Source organism: Amphichorda felina (genome assembly GCF_050947745.1).
Source record: "Amphichorda felina strain 45539 chromosome Unknown scaffold_9, whole genome shotgun sequence".
Taxonomy (NCBI): Eukaryota; Fungi; Ascomycota; class Sordariomycetes; order Hypocreales; family Bionectriaceae; genus Amphichorda; species Amphichorda felina.
Window position 1 is genome coordinate 37,412 of NW_028145041.1, and position 15,791 is coordinate 53,202.

At 52.0% G+C, this 15,791-nt stretch overlaps 6 protein-coding genes across 6 annotated transcripts; 1 reads left to right on the plus strand and 5 right to left on the minus strand.

Annotated features, from left to right (window-relative positions):
* Nucleotides 1–136: 136 nt before the first annotated feature.
* Nucleotides 137–2,254, minus strand: ACO1O0_008541 (uncharacterized protein; the record flags this gene model as incomplete). Its single annotated transcript, XM_083197905.1, has 4 exons — nucleotides 137–259; nucleotides 401–895; nucleotides 1,021–2,012; nucleotides 2,068–2,254. The coding sequence occupies 4 exons, from the start codon at nucleotides 2,252–2,254 to the stop codon at nucleotides 137–139; spliced, it is 1,797 nt and encodes a 598-aa protein (XP_083045640.1).
* Nucleotides 2,255–5,489: 3,235 nt separating this feature from the next.
* On the minus strand, nucleotides 5,490–7,211 carry ACO1O0_008542 (FAD-binding oxidoreductase; the record flags this gene model as incomplete). The annotated part of the gene is made up of 4 exons (XM_083197906.1): nucleotides 5,490–5,767; nucleotides 5,821–6,032; nucleotides 6,134–6,831; nucleotides 6,888–7,211. 4 exons carry the CDS (start codon nucleotides 7,209–7,211, stop codon nucleotides 5,490–5,492), a joined length of 1,512 nt encoding a protein of 503 aa, XP_083045641.1.
* Nucleotides 7,212–9,239: 2,028 nt separating this feature from the next.
* On the minus strand, nucleotides 9,240–10,352 carry ACO1O0_008543 (uncharacterized protein; the record flags this gene model as incomplete). Its single annotated transcript, XM_083197907.1, has 2 exons — nucleotides 9,240–9,645; nucleotides 10,111–10,352. 2 exons carry the CDS (start codon nucleotides 10,350–10,352, stop codon nucleotides 9,240–9,242), a joined length of 648 nt encoding a protein of 215 aa, XP_083045642.1.
* Nucleotides 10,353–10,617: 265 nt separating this feature from the next.
* On the minus strand, nucleotides 10,618–11,722 carry ACO1O0_008544 (uncharacterized protein; the record flags this gene model as incomplete). Its single annotated transcript, XM_083197908.1, has 2 exons — nucleotides 10,618–11,455; nucleotides 11,508–11,722. 2 exons carry the CDS (start codon nucleotides 11,720–11,722, stop codon nucleotides 10,618–10,620), a joined length of 1,053 nt encoding a protein of 350 aa, XP_083045643.1.
* A 677-nt stretch (nucleotides 11,723–12,399) lies between these two features.
* Nucleotides 12,400–13,226, minus strand: ACO1O0_008545 (class I SAM-dependent methyltransferase; the record flags this gene model as incomplete). Its single annotated transcript, XM_083197909.1, has 3 exons — nucleotides 12,400–12,569; nucleotides 12,634–13,068; nucleotides 13,118–13,226. The coding sequence occupies 3 exons, from the start codon at nucleotides 13,224–13,226 to the stop codon at nucleotides 12,400–12,402; spliced, it is 714 nt and encodes a 237-aa protein (XP_083045644.1).
* Nucleotides 13,227–14,088: 862 nt separating this feature from the next.
* Nucleotides 14,089–15,540, plus strand: ACO1O0_008546 (uncharacterized protein; the record flags this gene model as incomplete). The annotated part of the gene is made up of 3 exons (XM_083197910.1): nucleotides 14,089–15,286; nucleotides 15,341–15,408; nucleotides 15,523–15,540. The coding sequence occupies 3 exons, from the start codon at nucleotides 14,089–14,091 to the stop codon at nucleotides 15,538–15,540; spliced, it is 1,284 nt and encodes a 427-aa protein (XP_083045645.1).
* Nucleotides 15,541–15,791: the final 251 nt, after the last annotated feature.

The window sequence follows — 15,791 nt, forward strand, 5'->3', positions numbered from 1 at the left end:
CTTCTTACTTTCTCAATGACCAGCCATCACTTCATGTCTCCGCCACGGGGTCGCAAAGTACGAATATATACAACCGAACCCGGGCACGGCCACAGGAGCAGGAATCAGAACACGAGACTAACAAGGACTTTTGGGGCTAGGCCGACTGAGATTTCCGGTCATCTAAATAATCCTGGGCCACATTATTGATGCTGCTCATGTCGTGTAGTAAGTTTGAGAGCTCCTGCATCTGCGGCTCGGTAGAGTGGTCGACGACCCACTGCCCACCATCAAGAAAGTCGCGACAGATTCCAAGCGGTAGGGGCGTGAATGGATGCATCTACACAGTAGAACCTCATGTTAGAGAATGTACGCTAATTGGGGCCACATGGGGACTGAAAAGTGGGTGGGATATGGCTACCTTGAAATAACTCAGGGAGGCAATAGACCCAGCGAGGTCGACCATGCCGAACACGGACTTCCAGGCGCGGTGCTGCCAGGCCATTACCAGGCCGTGGCAGTCCTCGACATCTGCGGGCAATGTCTTCTTCAGGCAGCTGCACAGACAGAGGGCGAGGGCATTGGCGAACATGCGTGTGAATAGTAGAATAGGGTCAGAGGTGAGCTGCGAGGATGGGTAGTTGGCCTTCAGGGCCTCGGTACGCAGATCTAGTGTGCTTGATAGGCGGGAGTGGTGGCTGAAGAGGTCATGTGTGGGTATGACACTATCGCGGCCCTCGAGGCGATTACGCTTGAGCGAGGCAATGTTACGAGAGATTGTGCAAAATGTGATGAGCTCGAGAAAGGGGCTTCGATTGAGTTCAGCTGGTATCTCCAGAAGTTCGTGGAGGTACTGCATCTTGTGATGCTCGTCGTTTTGAAAGGCGTCGTCCGGCAAGGGGAGACGGGTCGCGCGCTGGGTAACATGGTTTTCTTTGGTCAGTCTTGCGCCTGTTGGTATAGGACGAGAGGACAAGAGGAGAGGGTAAACTGTACCACGTGTTCGTGCAAGGTCAGAGGCCACTGTCCGCGTTTGCTAACCAAGACATCAACGCAATAAGCCATCCAGAAGGCGCGGCGCATCTCTTCGATGCGGACGGATCGGTCGTGGTCATCGTGCTCTACGGCCTGCAGAGGATCATCGAGCTGGTGAAGGCGCATGAGCTGGACCATACGGAAGCACTGGCCGGCACTGATCCAGCCCTGGCGGTGGCTGCGATGGACAAAGGTGTGGATGGATATTAGTATATGCGCCTGGACGTACTCGATGGCGGCGTTGGACGGGTCGTTGCTGGCAGCAGCCAGCAGCCTCTGGGTCGTCTCGTAGAGGGATTCCTGCAGCGGCTGCAGGTGGGACGACCTTGAGGCGGCCGAGGTCCACATGGCATACTGCAGACAGGTCTGTGCCGGCGTCTTGTTGGGCGACCGAGCCCATGAGAAGTATTGCCGTCGGTGCAAGATGGGGACCGATGGGTGCGTCCTCTCAAAGTAGACCTGGTCACTGTGACAATTAGTCAATAGGCCTTGCTTCATGCTGTTGGCGGTTCCACAATTGACAATAGGTGGACAGACATCAGAGGGCGGCACATACAGATCAGACTGCAATAAGGTCGTGGGAGAGAACGGCTCAGCGGTGGCCGGCGCAGGAATGGCCCTTACTTCGGCGGGGGCAAAGTTGTTCGCCGAGATGGGGCCGGCCAAGACGGGTCCAGCCAAGACGGAGCCAGCCGAGATGGGGTCAGCCGAGATGGAGCCCGTGGTGACGGGGCCTGTTGCCGAGGGTGGAGTCGGTACCATGCCGGTCCACACCGGTGGTCCCAGCGGGTTCGGAGACAGTTCAGACGAGGAGGCGTCGTGATAGTCGTGGTCCTGCGTGGGATAAAACTCTCCCGAGACATCGGCCATGCCAGGGTCCATGGAGAGAAAATCCAGCTCGAACGGCGGCGTGTGGTCTGGTTGCGGCGACGCTGGCCCCGATGCCGCCGTTGTGGGCCTCAACCCGTGTGCTTCTGCAAGCTGCTGCTCCAGCGTCGCTGGAAGACCGTTAGCAGGCAGCCGCCTTGTGCCCTCAAGTCACTTAGATATTACCTATCTTGCCCTGCAGCTCCTTGAGGTAGCCTTTTTTGGGTCCACGGTGGACCTGAGCTGCAGCCGGCTCGCAGTCTACATTTGACCTGATGCACGTCCCGCAGCGAGGGCGCCAACCGTCACACTTGAGCTTCTTGGCACGACAGCGAACGCAGGCAGCGCCTGATTTCTGTCGGTTAGGGGCCATCTCCGTGTCTGTTGTCTGGTGTTGGTGTTAGCCATTGAGTGGAACAGTCAGAGAGGACAAGATGATGGAGGCCAGCTCACACCACGGCCCGTCAGCGGTGGTACCACCCTGGTTGTCGGATTGCCCAGGCAGCTTGCCAGGTAGCGTGCTACCCCCGGGGCTCAAATAATTCACCTTGATCAAGGTAACTTGGCCAGCTTGGGGCTAACAAGGTATGAGGCAGGGAGTGCCGATGGTGCTAATGCGTCCGGGATTGCTGGCCTGTTAAGTATGTTGAGTGAGGCTCAGGAGTTCCGCCAAACTGGGCAGCTCCCCATGAAGACCAGAGGCACAGTCCATAAACAGGCCTTTTCAACCAAACAACCAACAAGCCGTTCCAACTGAGACAATAACAGTTGATCAACAACGGAACCTTTGGGATTTGGGCGCTAGAGCATAGGGGGAGTGCATTAGCGCTGTCGTCAGCATCCCTTCTCTTCTCACGCGGAATAAAGGCTGAGGAGGGCTTCGTCACGGGTTGGCACGTCCAGCATCGGGCACAACAAGGCATGATGGCAGAACCAGTGCGATTACGTAATATGGAGCCGCAAGCAACGGCAGAATCCATTCACCCTCCTTCTTCTCGCCTTATCTTTAGATAGGCTTGTCGAGGGCGCCCTACTAAAGCTTAAAGTTATTAGACTATAGCTGATTAGGTTAACTACAAAGCAACTACGTACGCATAAGCTTCTTGAATCCGTCCCAGGGACCGAGTACACCATGTGTTCCCGTCTCGGCTTTAAACTGGCGGCCGATTGTCGGGTCGTCAGCACTTCGTTTAGCCATGCCGTGTCTCACTATGCACCGAATCCTCCCAGTGCTGTTAACATACGACACACGTGTTAAGCTATTGCATTAACTAGACTGTGCTATTGGCGATAATGAGCCACCAAAATAATACGCAAACTGCACCAAGGGAATACGCACGCTGCATCATCATATTCTGTGAATCATTAAAGCGTAGCAGGCCTAAATAAATGATACAGCATAACGAAGCTTATGTTCTACGAGAGTCCTGTGTCCAATGCTGGTCACTGCCAGGCCGCGCTAATGCCGATGACCAAGGGGCCAGTTGCTGACAGGGCTGACTGCGAGATATGCTGTGGGCCGCAAAGTCTGCCGTTGGCTGCGAGGGTTGTCGTTAGCCTCTGATCGTGCTGATGCTGCTGATGCCTCTAATTCCAAAAGCGCTCCAGGGCCTCCTAGCAAGAGAGCCTATCTTCTCTACACTCGTCCTTTCAACATGACGGGATCAAACTATTCTATTGAGGCATCACTAAAGTATCATATTTATTATATAAGAACTCCTATACTATTTTTTCTCTAGTCTCGAATAGACCAATCGCAGATCATATCGGAAAAGGTTACTCTCATTTCTAAAAAGCTCAATGACAGAGGGTATACAGACCAGGGAGTGAGATGCAAGCAAAGGAAGAAGGATGAGGGACCCGACCCTCAGCTGAGCATGTTGCAAATACGGGCGACGCCCATGGTACGTGGTGGCACGGGAGCGGCCGTTCCAAACGTCATCTGTCAGGGATGCGTGGTTCTTCGGGGCTATGTCGTCATGGGCTGCGATCGTCTTTTCGGTCTAGAGGCGCTTCCTAGACCTGTTCTAGAAAGATTCGGCTGAAGTTGAAGTAAACGTCATAACGGCTTACTAGTTACTATCCGTCCAGCTACATGCAGTACCCAGAATTGACCAAGTCCAATTATGCTATCGTCCCCTTCGACTAGTAAAACAGCTTATGCCGCAATTGTGTGTCTTTAAGGTTTAGGTAATAACATGCGTGTCTTTTGTTCCATGGTGTAACGGCGACGTATCTCTCCATCATATCAACCGATTATTCAAATCACTATGGCTGGCGAACAAGACTACAGTGCTCCGACAGCACGCCAGTATATACCCCCTAACACATATCTAGACTCCAAATCTAGTAAGATACGTACTGTTAAATGATTTTAATATAAATGATGTGTTTCCAAGAACGGCTCCCTTGCTTACGCCGCGGAGATGAGATAAACCTCCGCCTACAATACGTCAGATGACACCAGTGGATCCCGTCCCAAACTACCCTGAATACCACTGACAACCCGCATTACATCTTCCACCCTTGAACATTAGGACAAGATATTTGAAACGAATATTCTCTTTTTCTCATTAGACCGTACCGATATATGTTCCCTAAGAACAATATAAAATCAATTAAAGAATGCATTAACACACTCAGAATAGTTGTGCCCAGTTCTAATACATCACTTTTTTCCCAACGAATATTAATGCCAGCGTACCACACATCTATACCATGTTGGCTTCCCTAGACTCTCATGCCATGACACAGCTCACATTGACCGAGGGGTTACCCAGAATCCTCACCGAGAATTTTTTTGAACCAAGGCTGTTTAACGAGAGGGCGGGGGATAGGATGGCATCCCAAGTATGCAGCCAGGCTTTCTCGTCGAGCCCAAGACAAAAGACTACCTCCAAAAGAATAGCCATCTATTCACTCATACAATCTTTGGGTGTCTCCCCTGAGATCTCACGCAGTAATTGGTCAACTAAGTGGTTTTGATTGGATGGTACCCAGAGAGTATGCTGCGCAAGTCTCTCTGTTGCGATAGGCCTCTTCAATAGCCACTGGATGCTCGTGAGAGTTAATAGCAGATGCGTGACTAAGAATATCGACAACTATTACATTCTCATTGCCACATTCTCCAAACTCGGGCTAATATTTAGATACATTCTTACCGGCGCCCAACAAGCTAAGACCATTGAGAATACTTGCACCCCATGCATTGACGGCCTTAGATAAGGTAAGAGTAGGCCACTGTAAGAGTTTCTCCATTGTGGGGCGGTTCAATGCAAAGGAACAGGGAGGCTGCTAGTTCACGCACAGTTTATTCCTATCAGAAGACAGCGTCTACTATCAGCTTGGCGTCGTATTCCACCGAGCGTTATCCCAATTCCTTTCCTCGTGGGAATACCAGCATCTCGATTCCCCTGGTCTCCTTCCGGCCCCCACCGTTTCAGCTTTTAAAAACGAACAGTCCAGTGATGAACTATGGCATCAAACATGAAGGAATAATGTACACTCTTATATAGATGAACCTAAGCTCGCCGTGCGTAATCTGTGTACAATACTACGTGATCATCCAAAGCTGAGCTAAGAATAATTAAATACGCGTAGGGGCTGATTTAGTGCTCCTCGCTCAGTTTAAATCCTCCCCAATTGAGCTTAGTGAAAACATTCTCCGGGTCGTAGGCCCTGCGGATCTCTCTCATCCTCTTCACATTCTCGAGGGGGAAACCAGCGTACGGATCCTGGAAATCTCCCGCGTCGCCGGCATAGATAAACTCTGAGGCTAACCCTTTGGCCGCATTATCTGAATGCCAGTATTCGACGAAATCGTGAGCCCATTTGGTCATCCGGGCATCATCTGCGGCATTCGCCCACCCTGTGGAAAGCTGCCACACTGCCATCTGTTAGCATTGATTATACGGGAAGAGTTAGAGTGCCTGGTCGTACGGATATAGTCCTGGTCATCGTCCAGGCCCCAGGTGTTTCCAATTCCGTTATTCTTAGCGACGGATAGTGTACTCTTAGGCAGGATGTTCATCACAAAAGTTGGATAAAGGCCTTCCACGTCGCTGACCTCGTCTACAGCAGCCTTCCAGGCTCGGAAGATGCGCTGTAGTTGTGTGGCGTTGGGCTTGATGGTATGGTGGGCAAATTGAACCCTAGACAAAATTATTGGGGTCAGCCATATGAAGTTCAATCAAGTCATGGTATTTAACCAGTATGAGTGGATATTTGACTAAGAGAACTTGATCAATCTTACCGGAACATTTGGAACGGAGTATCAAGTGCCGAATGGAAGTCGGCGGGCTTGACAACGTTATTTTGGGCTGATACTGAAGGAATGGCTGAGAAGTTGGCGAATCGCGAGGGAGGCGATTCTGTGCCTTCTTGGACACCCATAAGCATAGGAGATGTTGCCTTAGTCGTTGTATTGTACCCGATGCTGATGACACTGCCGGCAGCAATGTCTGCTGGATCGTTCAAAGTCAAGTCCACGGTTGCCTTGATGAAATCGTCAACAGCAGAGTCGTCGAATGTTTGGACGGTTGTGCTGATCAGCGGGATGGGCAGGGCCTTGATCGTAAACTTGGTAACGACACCAAAGTTGTTCGCTCCACCCTTCAAAGCCCAGAAGAGGTCGCGATTCGTTGTCGCGTCGGCGACGACCTGTGTGCCATTGCCGAGCACCACATCGTAACTGAGCATGTTATCCATGGTCAGGCCGTACGTGTTAATCAGGTAGTGGAACCCCCCGATTAGCGTCAAACCGGGAACTCCAATCGTCTTGAGACGGCCGCCGATGCAGTACAGGTCGTGTGCCCCAAGGGCCCCGTAAACATCGTACCATGTAGTCCCGGGACCGACGTCTACAGCCTTCTTATCGCTTGCAACACTAATATCCTTCAAGCCGTTCAAGGCGAGGAGAACACCGCCATTGATATTGTTGGATCCCGGGTACTTGACAATCGGTTAATTCACTGTACTCCTTTCAAATTGCCCATAGAAGAGCTCACGTTCATATGACCTCCTCCACGGACCGCAAACTCAGCACCACAGGATGCAAATATGGAGACCGCATTGGCAACCTGGTCTGCACTTGTTGGAAGAAAGATGCATCGAGGGCTCATATCCGACCGGACATCCCAGTACGCAGTCGTTTCGGCAGTGTAGTTGGCAGAGTCCTGGAACAGAACGGAGCCTTCATACTGTGTTGACAGCTGGGTGCACGCACAGCTTACGCCATTTTGCCGGCTGATGACAGGTGGCGACTCAGTGTGAGCGAGAGCAGTCACCACCAAGCCGATCGTCAGGAACTGGGTTGCCGGGGAAAAAATCATTTGTGCCAGGTCGTTGGCTGTCTGGTTTTAGAGATGGTACGAAACAAAAAGGACAACCGTGCAAGGCTATCCTCCCGGGCAGTTATGGGAGTTTTATACAAATATAACCCCAGGGGTTCGGGAGTCCGGACAAGGTGCTCGCCGCGCAACACAACTCACGTCGACGCCGGCAACGATGTGCCGAGGGACGTAGAGAGACAGGCCCGAATCGCCCGATTAAAGCTCAGTGAAGCAATGCATGTAACCCTGCTAACAGGGTGTAAAGGAGTGGGAACACAAGCATCTTCAGCAAATGTAGGAATCAGCCATGTTGGATGTTCTTCCAGCGCTAAGCGGCCCAGATAGGCTGGCACTTCTAATTATACTAGAGCGTGGAATTATAACCCCTATGGTATTACGGCCAGAGCTCCCGCTCCCTTTGGCATCTTGAAGAGCACGAGCGAGATGTAATGGCAAGTCCGCAATTTCAAGACAAACTTTCGCGATTACTAGAAAACGATACCCCTTTCGGAAGGGAACCCGGCCGCATAATTTGGTAATGGTAGGATAATACCAGCATGCACGGACAAGAAAGGGGCTGTGAAATTGTTTGCAGACCATGAAACATGCGGTTGGTTGGGGATCCTTGCAAATTGTGGGCATGAATCTTTATGGGGAAATAGATCAGATCCGGGACCGAGACCGAGACCGAGGTCTCCTAGCCCATTCCAATGTACTTTCAAGGAATATGAAGCGACGTGTATCCATACTCTATACAGATTCCTAAACTCATGTCAAACACATATAAACTTAATATCCTACCCCGAAGAGCATCTGTGCTACGCCATATATTAGACCCACAGTGGATCTCTCCGCCGTTCACATGGTTAGAGAACCAGACGTCCATATAGGTCACGTTATAACTAGCCTTTGCATAGGCTGTCGTTACGGACTCGGCGATGATATTCCTACCGTCAATAACAAGTCCCCAAGAGTTTAGAGCAAGATAGGAGAGATTGCCTAATAAAACGCCGTTGATAGCACCAGGATAATGGGCGATTAATTGTTCCATTTCGGGGTCCTAGAGGATGCGAAGCTTAGGGCTATCCCGCAATGCCGCGTCGATAATATTAAGAGGCTTGGGTGAATGCTTTCCGGTAGAGTCCGTTGGGCGGCAGCCTCATTGAGAGAAATAAGTTTTGGCATCTTGATCTTCTCATTAACAGTCATCTTGGGAACGCATTGATCATCTTGCTCCGAAGGGAACCTAAGCCGCGATACCGCAAGACTCCCACCATGGCCGTTCTTAGACGCGTTTCGGAGAATATCAACACCGACACGAGGACCGTCAACCATCATAACCCAGCCACGTTTGCTTTTAACCGATAAGAATTGCAAGAACTCGTCAATGTGGCCAACCGCCAGCCATGACGTGTCTAGCTCAAGAGGAGTTTGAACCTCCTGGGCTCGAGAAATAGCCATGAAGACGCGTTCGCGATCCCAGGAGCCCTGAATAACTCCACGTGCTGAATAACTCTTTCCACTGTGATTATAGGGCGGGATGGTTTTTAGACTTCCCGTCGAGTCCAGAGTGTCGCCTGGGGCAAGAAGCTGAACGGCGCCCACACTATCCGAACAAAGATGTTGAAAAACTTGATGGCTAGCAAGTCAGTTACTTTGCGAGGACCGAATCGTGACACGAAGTACAATGGGTCCGTCGGGTCCAGGGATGCTGGTATAGCCCGGCTCGAAGAAGTCTTGAGTCCAGATATCGTAGTCGAACTCAAAAACTGGTTCTTCAATGCCAGAATCAAGAACCTGAGTCTCCAAATCGTAAACAGACTTGTTCTGAGCCTCTTGGTTGCCACTAGTGACAAAAACCTTTTGAGCCAGCTGAGCATTGTGATGCGTGAGGACGGGGGCAACGCGAAGGGCGACTTAATCCTCAATCGTATCACCCCTGTCCATTACTGAGAAATGCACTGTGGCTCGACCATCCCTAGCAAGCCAGCTAGACCGCTGGACATCACGAGCGTCTATCCCAAGCCCCTAGCCATCTTTAAGCTCCTCTGCTGTAAATGTGTGGCCGGCTCCGACAAATACCCAGTCGGAGTTGGCTTTGATAAATATACGGACCATTTCGGCGACATCCTCGTCAACGTAGATTGAACCCAAGGCGTCCGAACTCAGTTCTTCGGTGGGAATAGTCCTGAGGGGAGCTAGGTACTTGGGGCTTCTCTGGACTGTACCCGAGGCATCGTTGCAGCTGTCGAACTCCTCGTTGGTGGTATTCGCCGTAATCTTTTTAGAGCATCGCTGGTTTGTATCGCCAATTTTTGCGAGGGATAGGGCACCACGCTCTAGTGTCCAATTCCCTTTATCCTTGACGTCAGTATCGCCGTCGATATCGACTATTCTATCACGATTGGTATCAGCTAGGATAATGGCCTTCAAGCTATTGCAAGCCTGGGCTAGGGCTTGGCGGTTTATATTAAATTCTTTATGGAAGCACATATGTAGGTAGAATCCCCTACCTAAGGCAAGAATTGCGATCTTAGTATTAAGGAAACGCATGCTGAAATCAGAAAGCTACTCTACCCTGGACATGGGATATCGCGTTGAATATATCAATATCCCAACATCAGTATGTGGTGACGGAGGCCCTTTTTATACTTCTGAGTCAGTCCCCTGTAGCCGCAAGTTTACTTGTTTATTGGGGTGATCATCTTTTATTCGAGGGACAGAACCTCCTCCTCCTTCTGTATTCCCTCGTTGAACTCGGTCGCTGCGCCTCGATTGTCATCACGCTAAGATACAAAAGACCCCGCATGATGCATCGGCGATTACCCGATTTATGTTTGGTATTCTAGAACCTCTGTTTCGGGCGGCAGTGCGTGTCTCCTTGCCGTTCAGTTGTTACGTCGTTCTCGTGTACTTGGAGTGTTGCCTCCAGTAGGACCCGTATCGCAATACGAGCGCGGGGATGACGGCGACCGCAAGGCCCAGGAGGCCAAGGGAAGTGTATCCCCAGCCGTACCCGACAGAGTCAATTAAATGTGCTGTGGCCAGTGGGAAGAACACGCCGGCTAGGCACCGAATCGTAATCACGCCGGTGAGAGCGGATGCTGCGTAGATGCCGCAAGCGTCGACAATATACGACATAACCGGCACCATACACAGCACCAAGCATACACGCAGCCAAACGAGACACAGGAGAAGGAGAGCCAGAGGCAGCTTGAGCTCGGCACACCAGCCACACAGCATAAGAGCGGGAGGCATGCAAAAGCCAGCGGCAATGCTTAGGGGTAAGCGGTGCTCTGGGTGACCGACGCCGTTGTTAGCCGTACTGAGTTTGATGTAGGTCCGGTCGAGGTACTGTCTACAAATCACAACACCGATGGTTGATCCAAGGCCTGCAAGAGTCCAATTAGCGAACACCCCTCAGATGGTTGGACGAGCTAAATATATGCTCACCGTTTACCAGAAAGGCAGAACCAATCTCAGCCTGTGACAACCCGTACACATCTTCCAATATGACGGGTAGCGTGGTGGATAGAACGTAAACCTGAGAATAGTGGAATGCGCCAAATAGTGACAGGGCCACTAGGACACCGGAACACATGAGCACACCGAATGGGCGCAGCATCGAGATCATCAGATTATCCGGGCGCTTCTCTGAGTCGGGGTCGCTGGGGGGATTCCCAGCCTCCTTGCGCAACCTGGCAGCCCTGCTGCGCAGGATCTTGACCTTATACGTCTCGCGAAACAAGGTCAAGGAGAGAAGCCCGCAAACGCCTGCAAGCCCCATGCTGACCCAAATGACGGAGCGCCAGCCCAGAAACCCACCGACGAAACCACCGACGGCGGGCCCTATAGTGCCACCAACAATGGGAGCAAACGTGACCATACTCATAGCTGTGCCTCGCTGCTCAGGAACGAATATGTCGCCAATGATAGCCGGGCTCAATACGTTAGATGCTACTGCCATTCCGGTCAGGGCCCGGCTGATGAGGAAGACGGGCATATTTGGGGACAATGCAGAGGCGGCCGTGCCCATAAGGAGGAGTATGTTGGCGGCGTTAACAAGCGGGTAGCGTCCAAATATCTCGGACAATGGGCCTATGAGAAGAGGACCAACTGCCTCACCCAGCTCCCATATGGTGATGGGGAGCACAGCAGCGAAGGGAGTATCGGCTCCCTCTCCATCGCGGAGCTCATCAACGATGCTGCGTGCCACGGGGACGATGGACGTGCAGTTGAAGGTTCTGGACGCCGTGTCAGCCAGAGATATCGGCCCTTAGCAATGTGAATACCTACACCGAGAGGGCCGTAGAGGCCAGAATGGTTACGACGCCCCATTTCAAATACACTGACCACTCGAGTGGATTCTCTGGGTCACCCTGGGGGTGGAAGTTGATGCCATCTGGAGACTCCTGCTCTGGAAGCTGGCGTGACTCTTGCCCGGCCTCGACTAGGAGAGGCGTGGTCTCATCGACAGCATGGCGAGCCATTTCTCGGATAAATTTGGGCATAGGTTGATGGAAAGCGTTCCGAACGATGGAGAGAGGGACTGTGGCCAATACCTAAAATGCCTGGACTCAATGGATCTATGAACTTGTGAAGCTGGTGAGACACACACATGTACTCCATGCCTATATGTAGTATGCAAACTCATAAAAACTGGCGACAGTAGCTCTCAAGTACGAGTAGTATACGAGCAGTACGAAGTACTCCGTACGAGTACGTATTCGTAGGATGGTGAATTGAGTGCGAGTGCGACGCCACCATGCGTGTCTCAAATTGGATTAAAGGTCTCATTGATGGTTCGGTCCATGGTAGCGTGAATGACTTTATGAAAGGTGTGTGTCGGCCTCAAAGGACTCCGACCCGTGGGTACACTACTGATCGGGCCATCCCATGCAAGAAGCTGGGGGTCGTGGCTCTCTGCAACCGCGCCTCATGGAAAGTAGTACGGCACCCTAGACGATCACTTTCATAGCAGGTATCTTAAAGTGATGAAAGTTACGGAATGAGACCGCCTCCATGATCATAAAAAAAGTATGAAAAACAGTAGAGCATTCCAACAAACGGTGTATATTATGATACAAATATATCAATACCATATCGTACTGGTTAATAACCAAGAAGACAGATGGAAGACTGAGAGGAGGAACAGCAGATGGTCCCTTGTGACTTAGCCCCTATCTGATCAGGCCTTCTTCCTGAGTACGCCCCAGATCCTGGGCAAGCAGGTATGCGGGTCATCGCCCTCCTCGATGTCGCCAGGGTTCTCCCACTCGCCCGCAGCGAGGATATCCGCCCTGATGTTGCGATTCATGTTGCACCCGGCAAACGTACTCCAAGCCGGGTTCCAGCAGACTATTTTCATGTTAGCCTCGGCTCCACTGCCCATTTGTTGGTGGATTGGTAACTAATGACGTACTTTGGGCGACGGCCGTGATCTTATCCTTGCTAAGCTCATGCTCCCAGAAGATAAAGCTACCGCCAGGCTTTAGAAGCTTGTACATTTGCCTCGTGACGCTCTTGACGTCTCCCACGGCGCATAGGGACTGGATGCTCAGCACGGTATCCATGGTCCCCTCTGTGACTCCCTCGTCTGCCAAGATGTCGCTGTCCTCGATGCCACAAGCGATGAACTTGAACTTGTTGGCTAGGGATCCATGTTCCGCAAGCTTTGTAGTGATGGACTCTCCGTAGCCAGCGTTGGGGTCGATGCCGTAAACGTACTCGACGAGGGATGGGTCGTAGCGTTGGATCTGATTGCCTGGTCCAGAGCCGACGTCGAGGATCCGGCCGTGAGCCTGTCGGACTAGAGAAGGAACCACAGTGGTGTTTTCGTAGGCAACGAAGCCATCGGCTATTCATCAGGGTTAATAACTTAGCTGGGTTGATCAAATCGGGGGGACACGTTACATGCTTGTACGAGAACTCGTGCTGAGGCGACATCTCGAATGCGCTGGGGACGGAAAAGTGCGGCAATGCCGTCTTTGCGCAGATATTCGAGGAGGACCTCATAGTGTACTGTTGGCAGCTCAGGTATTAGCATTATAAGTGAAGGAGAAGTAGGGGAGCGAGAATCACCTTGTATGGAAAACCAGATGAGACGCCACGGCCCTATGAGGCCATTCAGACGGCCTTTACGAGGCATTATCCTTCTTTCTAGGGTTCGTTAGCATAGGCCTGGTACGCTCAGTTTGGTGGTATGGAAATATACCAGCAAATATAACCACGGAGGCAGAAAACGAGACGCGTTTCTGCTAAGTGTGCAGGTTCAGATTGCTTATGAAGCGGTGAAAAGTGGTGATGATTAGATAGTGGGGGAAAATCACAACATCGAGGAAGAAAAGATGCAAGGAGGGGTAGAGCTGGAGGTGGTACCCCTGCCGGTGGGTGGGAAGCTGACAAGTTGCTTCGTGCGAGTACGAGTACGTAGTATCCGTACAGTGGCAACAGCTACTTCGTAGCCACGACGTGGAATGTGAATGGACTTTGGGCACTATGATTGTGAATGGTCGAGACTCGAGACATTGTCACAACGCATCGACTCCCTGTTGATTCCTCAAAGGAAAAAGCAATTAGTGATTGGGCGGAAAATAAGACCAGTGCGATGTGGTTGGGCCATGTGTGCAGCTGTGCCGTGTCCCGCCTCCTGAGTCTTGCCAGCCGGTGATCGGTGATGGAGACTAGACCGTGTCACTGCAGATCGCGGCTCTGCCCAGGAGGCTGGAACAGCACAAGCGATCCTTATTCTCGCGCTGGCGGGAAGAAGTATTGGGAATCAGGCTCTGGGGATGAGTCTTTCGTTAAATAGGTAGCTAGTACTGAGTGCCATGCGTCCGTTTATCAAATACTGGGCCCCTTGGTTAGGACCTCTGCCATGGCCAGCGAATCCACCCCCTTACTGCAGCGGCAGTCCCATTGCCTTCCGCGGAACCGCCTCCTGGTGGTCTTCCCAGCTCTCGCCCTGATCCAATTCACCTCGTTCCTCGACCAGACCGCCATCGCAACGTCTCTACCCGCCATTGCCTCTGCCCTCGACACGGGCGCCTCCATCTCCCTCGTCGGCGCGAGCTTCCTCATAACGAGCACCAGCATCCAGCTAATCAATGGCCGACTCTCCGACATTGTTGGCCGCAGGGCCTCCCTGGTTACGGCACTTTCCATCATGGGGGTAGGGAGCTTCCTGTGTGGGCTCTCGGCAACGCCCGTGCAACTATTTGCCGCCCGTGCCTTCACAGGTTTCGGCGCGGGGGCCATAAATGCACTCGTCCAAATTGCCATTGCCGACATCACGACGCTTGAGCAGCGAGGGTACTATTTCGGAATCGTTGGCATGGCCGTCGCCTTTGGGAATGGGCTCGGCCCTGTCATCGGCGGGGGGCTTACACAGGCCGTAGGGTGGCAATGGGCATTCTGGTTCGTGTGCCCTCTGTGTGCTTTTGCCATAAGCTATCTCGTTTTGGTTTGGCCGGCCTCGGGCCCTTCTGCTGCTTCCCAAGAAAGGATCTGGGATAAGCTCAAGCTGGTGGACTGGGTTGGGGCCCTGGCGAGTCTGCTGGGCATCGCCTTGCTCCTCGTTCCATTATCACAAGGCGGATCGTCCATGTCATGGGCTTCCCCTGTGACCCTGTGCATGCTCTTCACCGGATTGATGCTGATGGGTGCCTTTCTGATATTCGAGTTCCGTTTTGCGCGGCTACCCCTGCTGCCGGCCTGGCTGTTCCAGTATGGTCGCTCCACCAACATTCTAATATTTGTGAATATCCTCATAGGCTGGGTCTACTGGGGAAACAGCTTCATCCTTCCGCTGTATTTGCAGAACGTTCGTGGGGCGACCCCCTCCATGGCGGGGGTCTTGATGCTTCCCTTGGTCATCACCCATGGACTCACATCAGGAATAACGGGCATTGTCATCTCCGCAACGGGCCACTACAAGCCCATAATCGTCACTGGCGCCGTCTGCTGGGCCTTGGCTGCGATTGAAAAGATGCACTTTGATCAAGAGACGCCGATTTGGAGATTGATAGTTGTCGGCATCTTTGACGGCTTGGGAGTGGGCTGTTCGTTACAGCCAGGTAAGTGACTCGCCCATCAGGCCGCAGAAACATCCCGCTCAAGCATAACCCCAGTTCTTGTTGGCCTCTTTGCAGGCTCCGACCCCGAAGACCGCGCCGTACTGACTGGTCTACGAAATTTCGTGCGAGATCTGGGAGGAGCAACTGGTACGACTGGTACGCATAATAAACCTTGCTGCGGTATCCCGCTACTACTTGATGTCTGGTTGGTGGTACTGACGAACAACAATGTACAGTTTCTGGAGCTCTTCTAAGCAACGTGCTTTTCAGTCAATTGAAGTCAAAATTCAGCCCCGGCCTCATTTCAAGGTTAACCTCGTCGGCATTCGCATTGGACGACCTTAACTTAACCGACGAAGAGAGAGACATGGTCTCTGGGGCCTACATGAATGGTATCCGCGGAGTTTTTATCTCATTTGCTGCACTGATTGCCGTTCACCTTTGTTTCTGCATGTGTATCACAGATTACGGCTTGGCACGAGGGTCAAAGCAGCAGCAAGAGGGG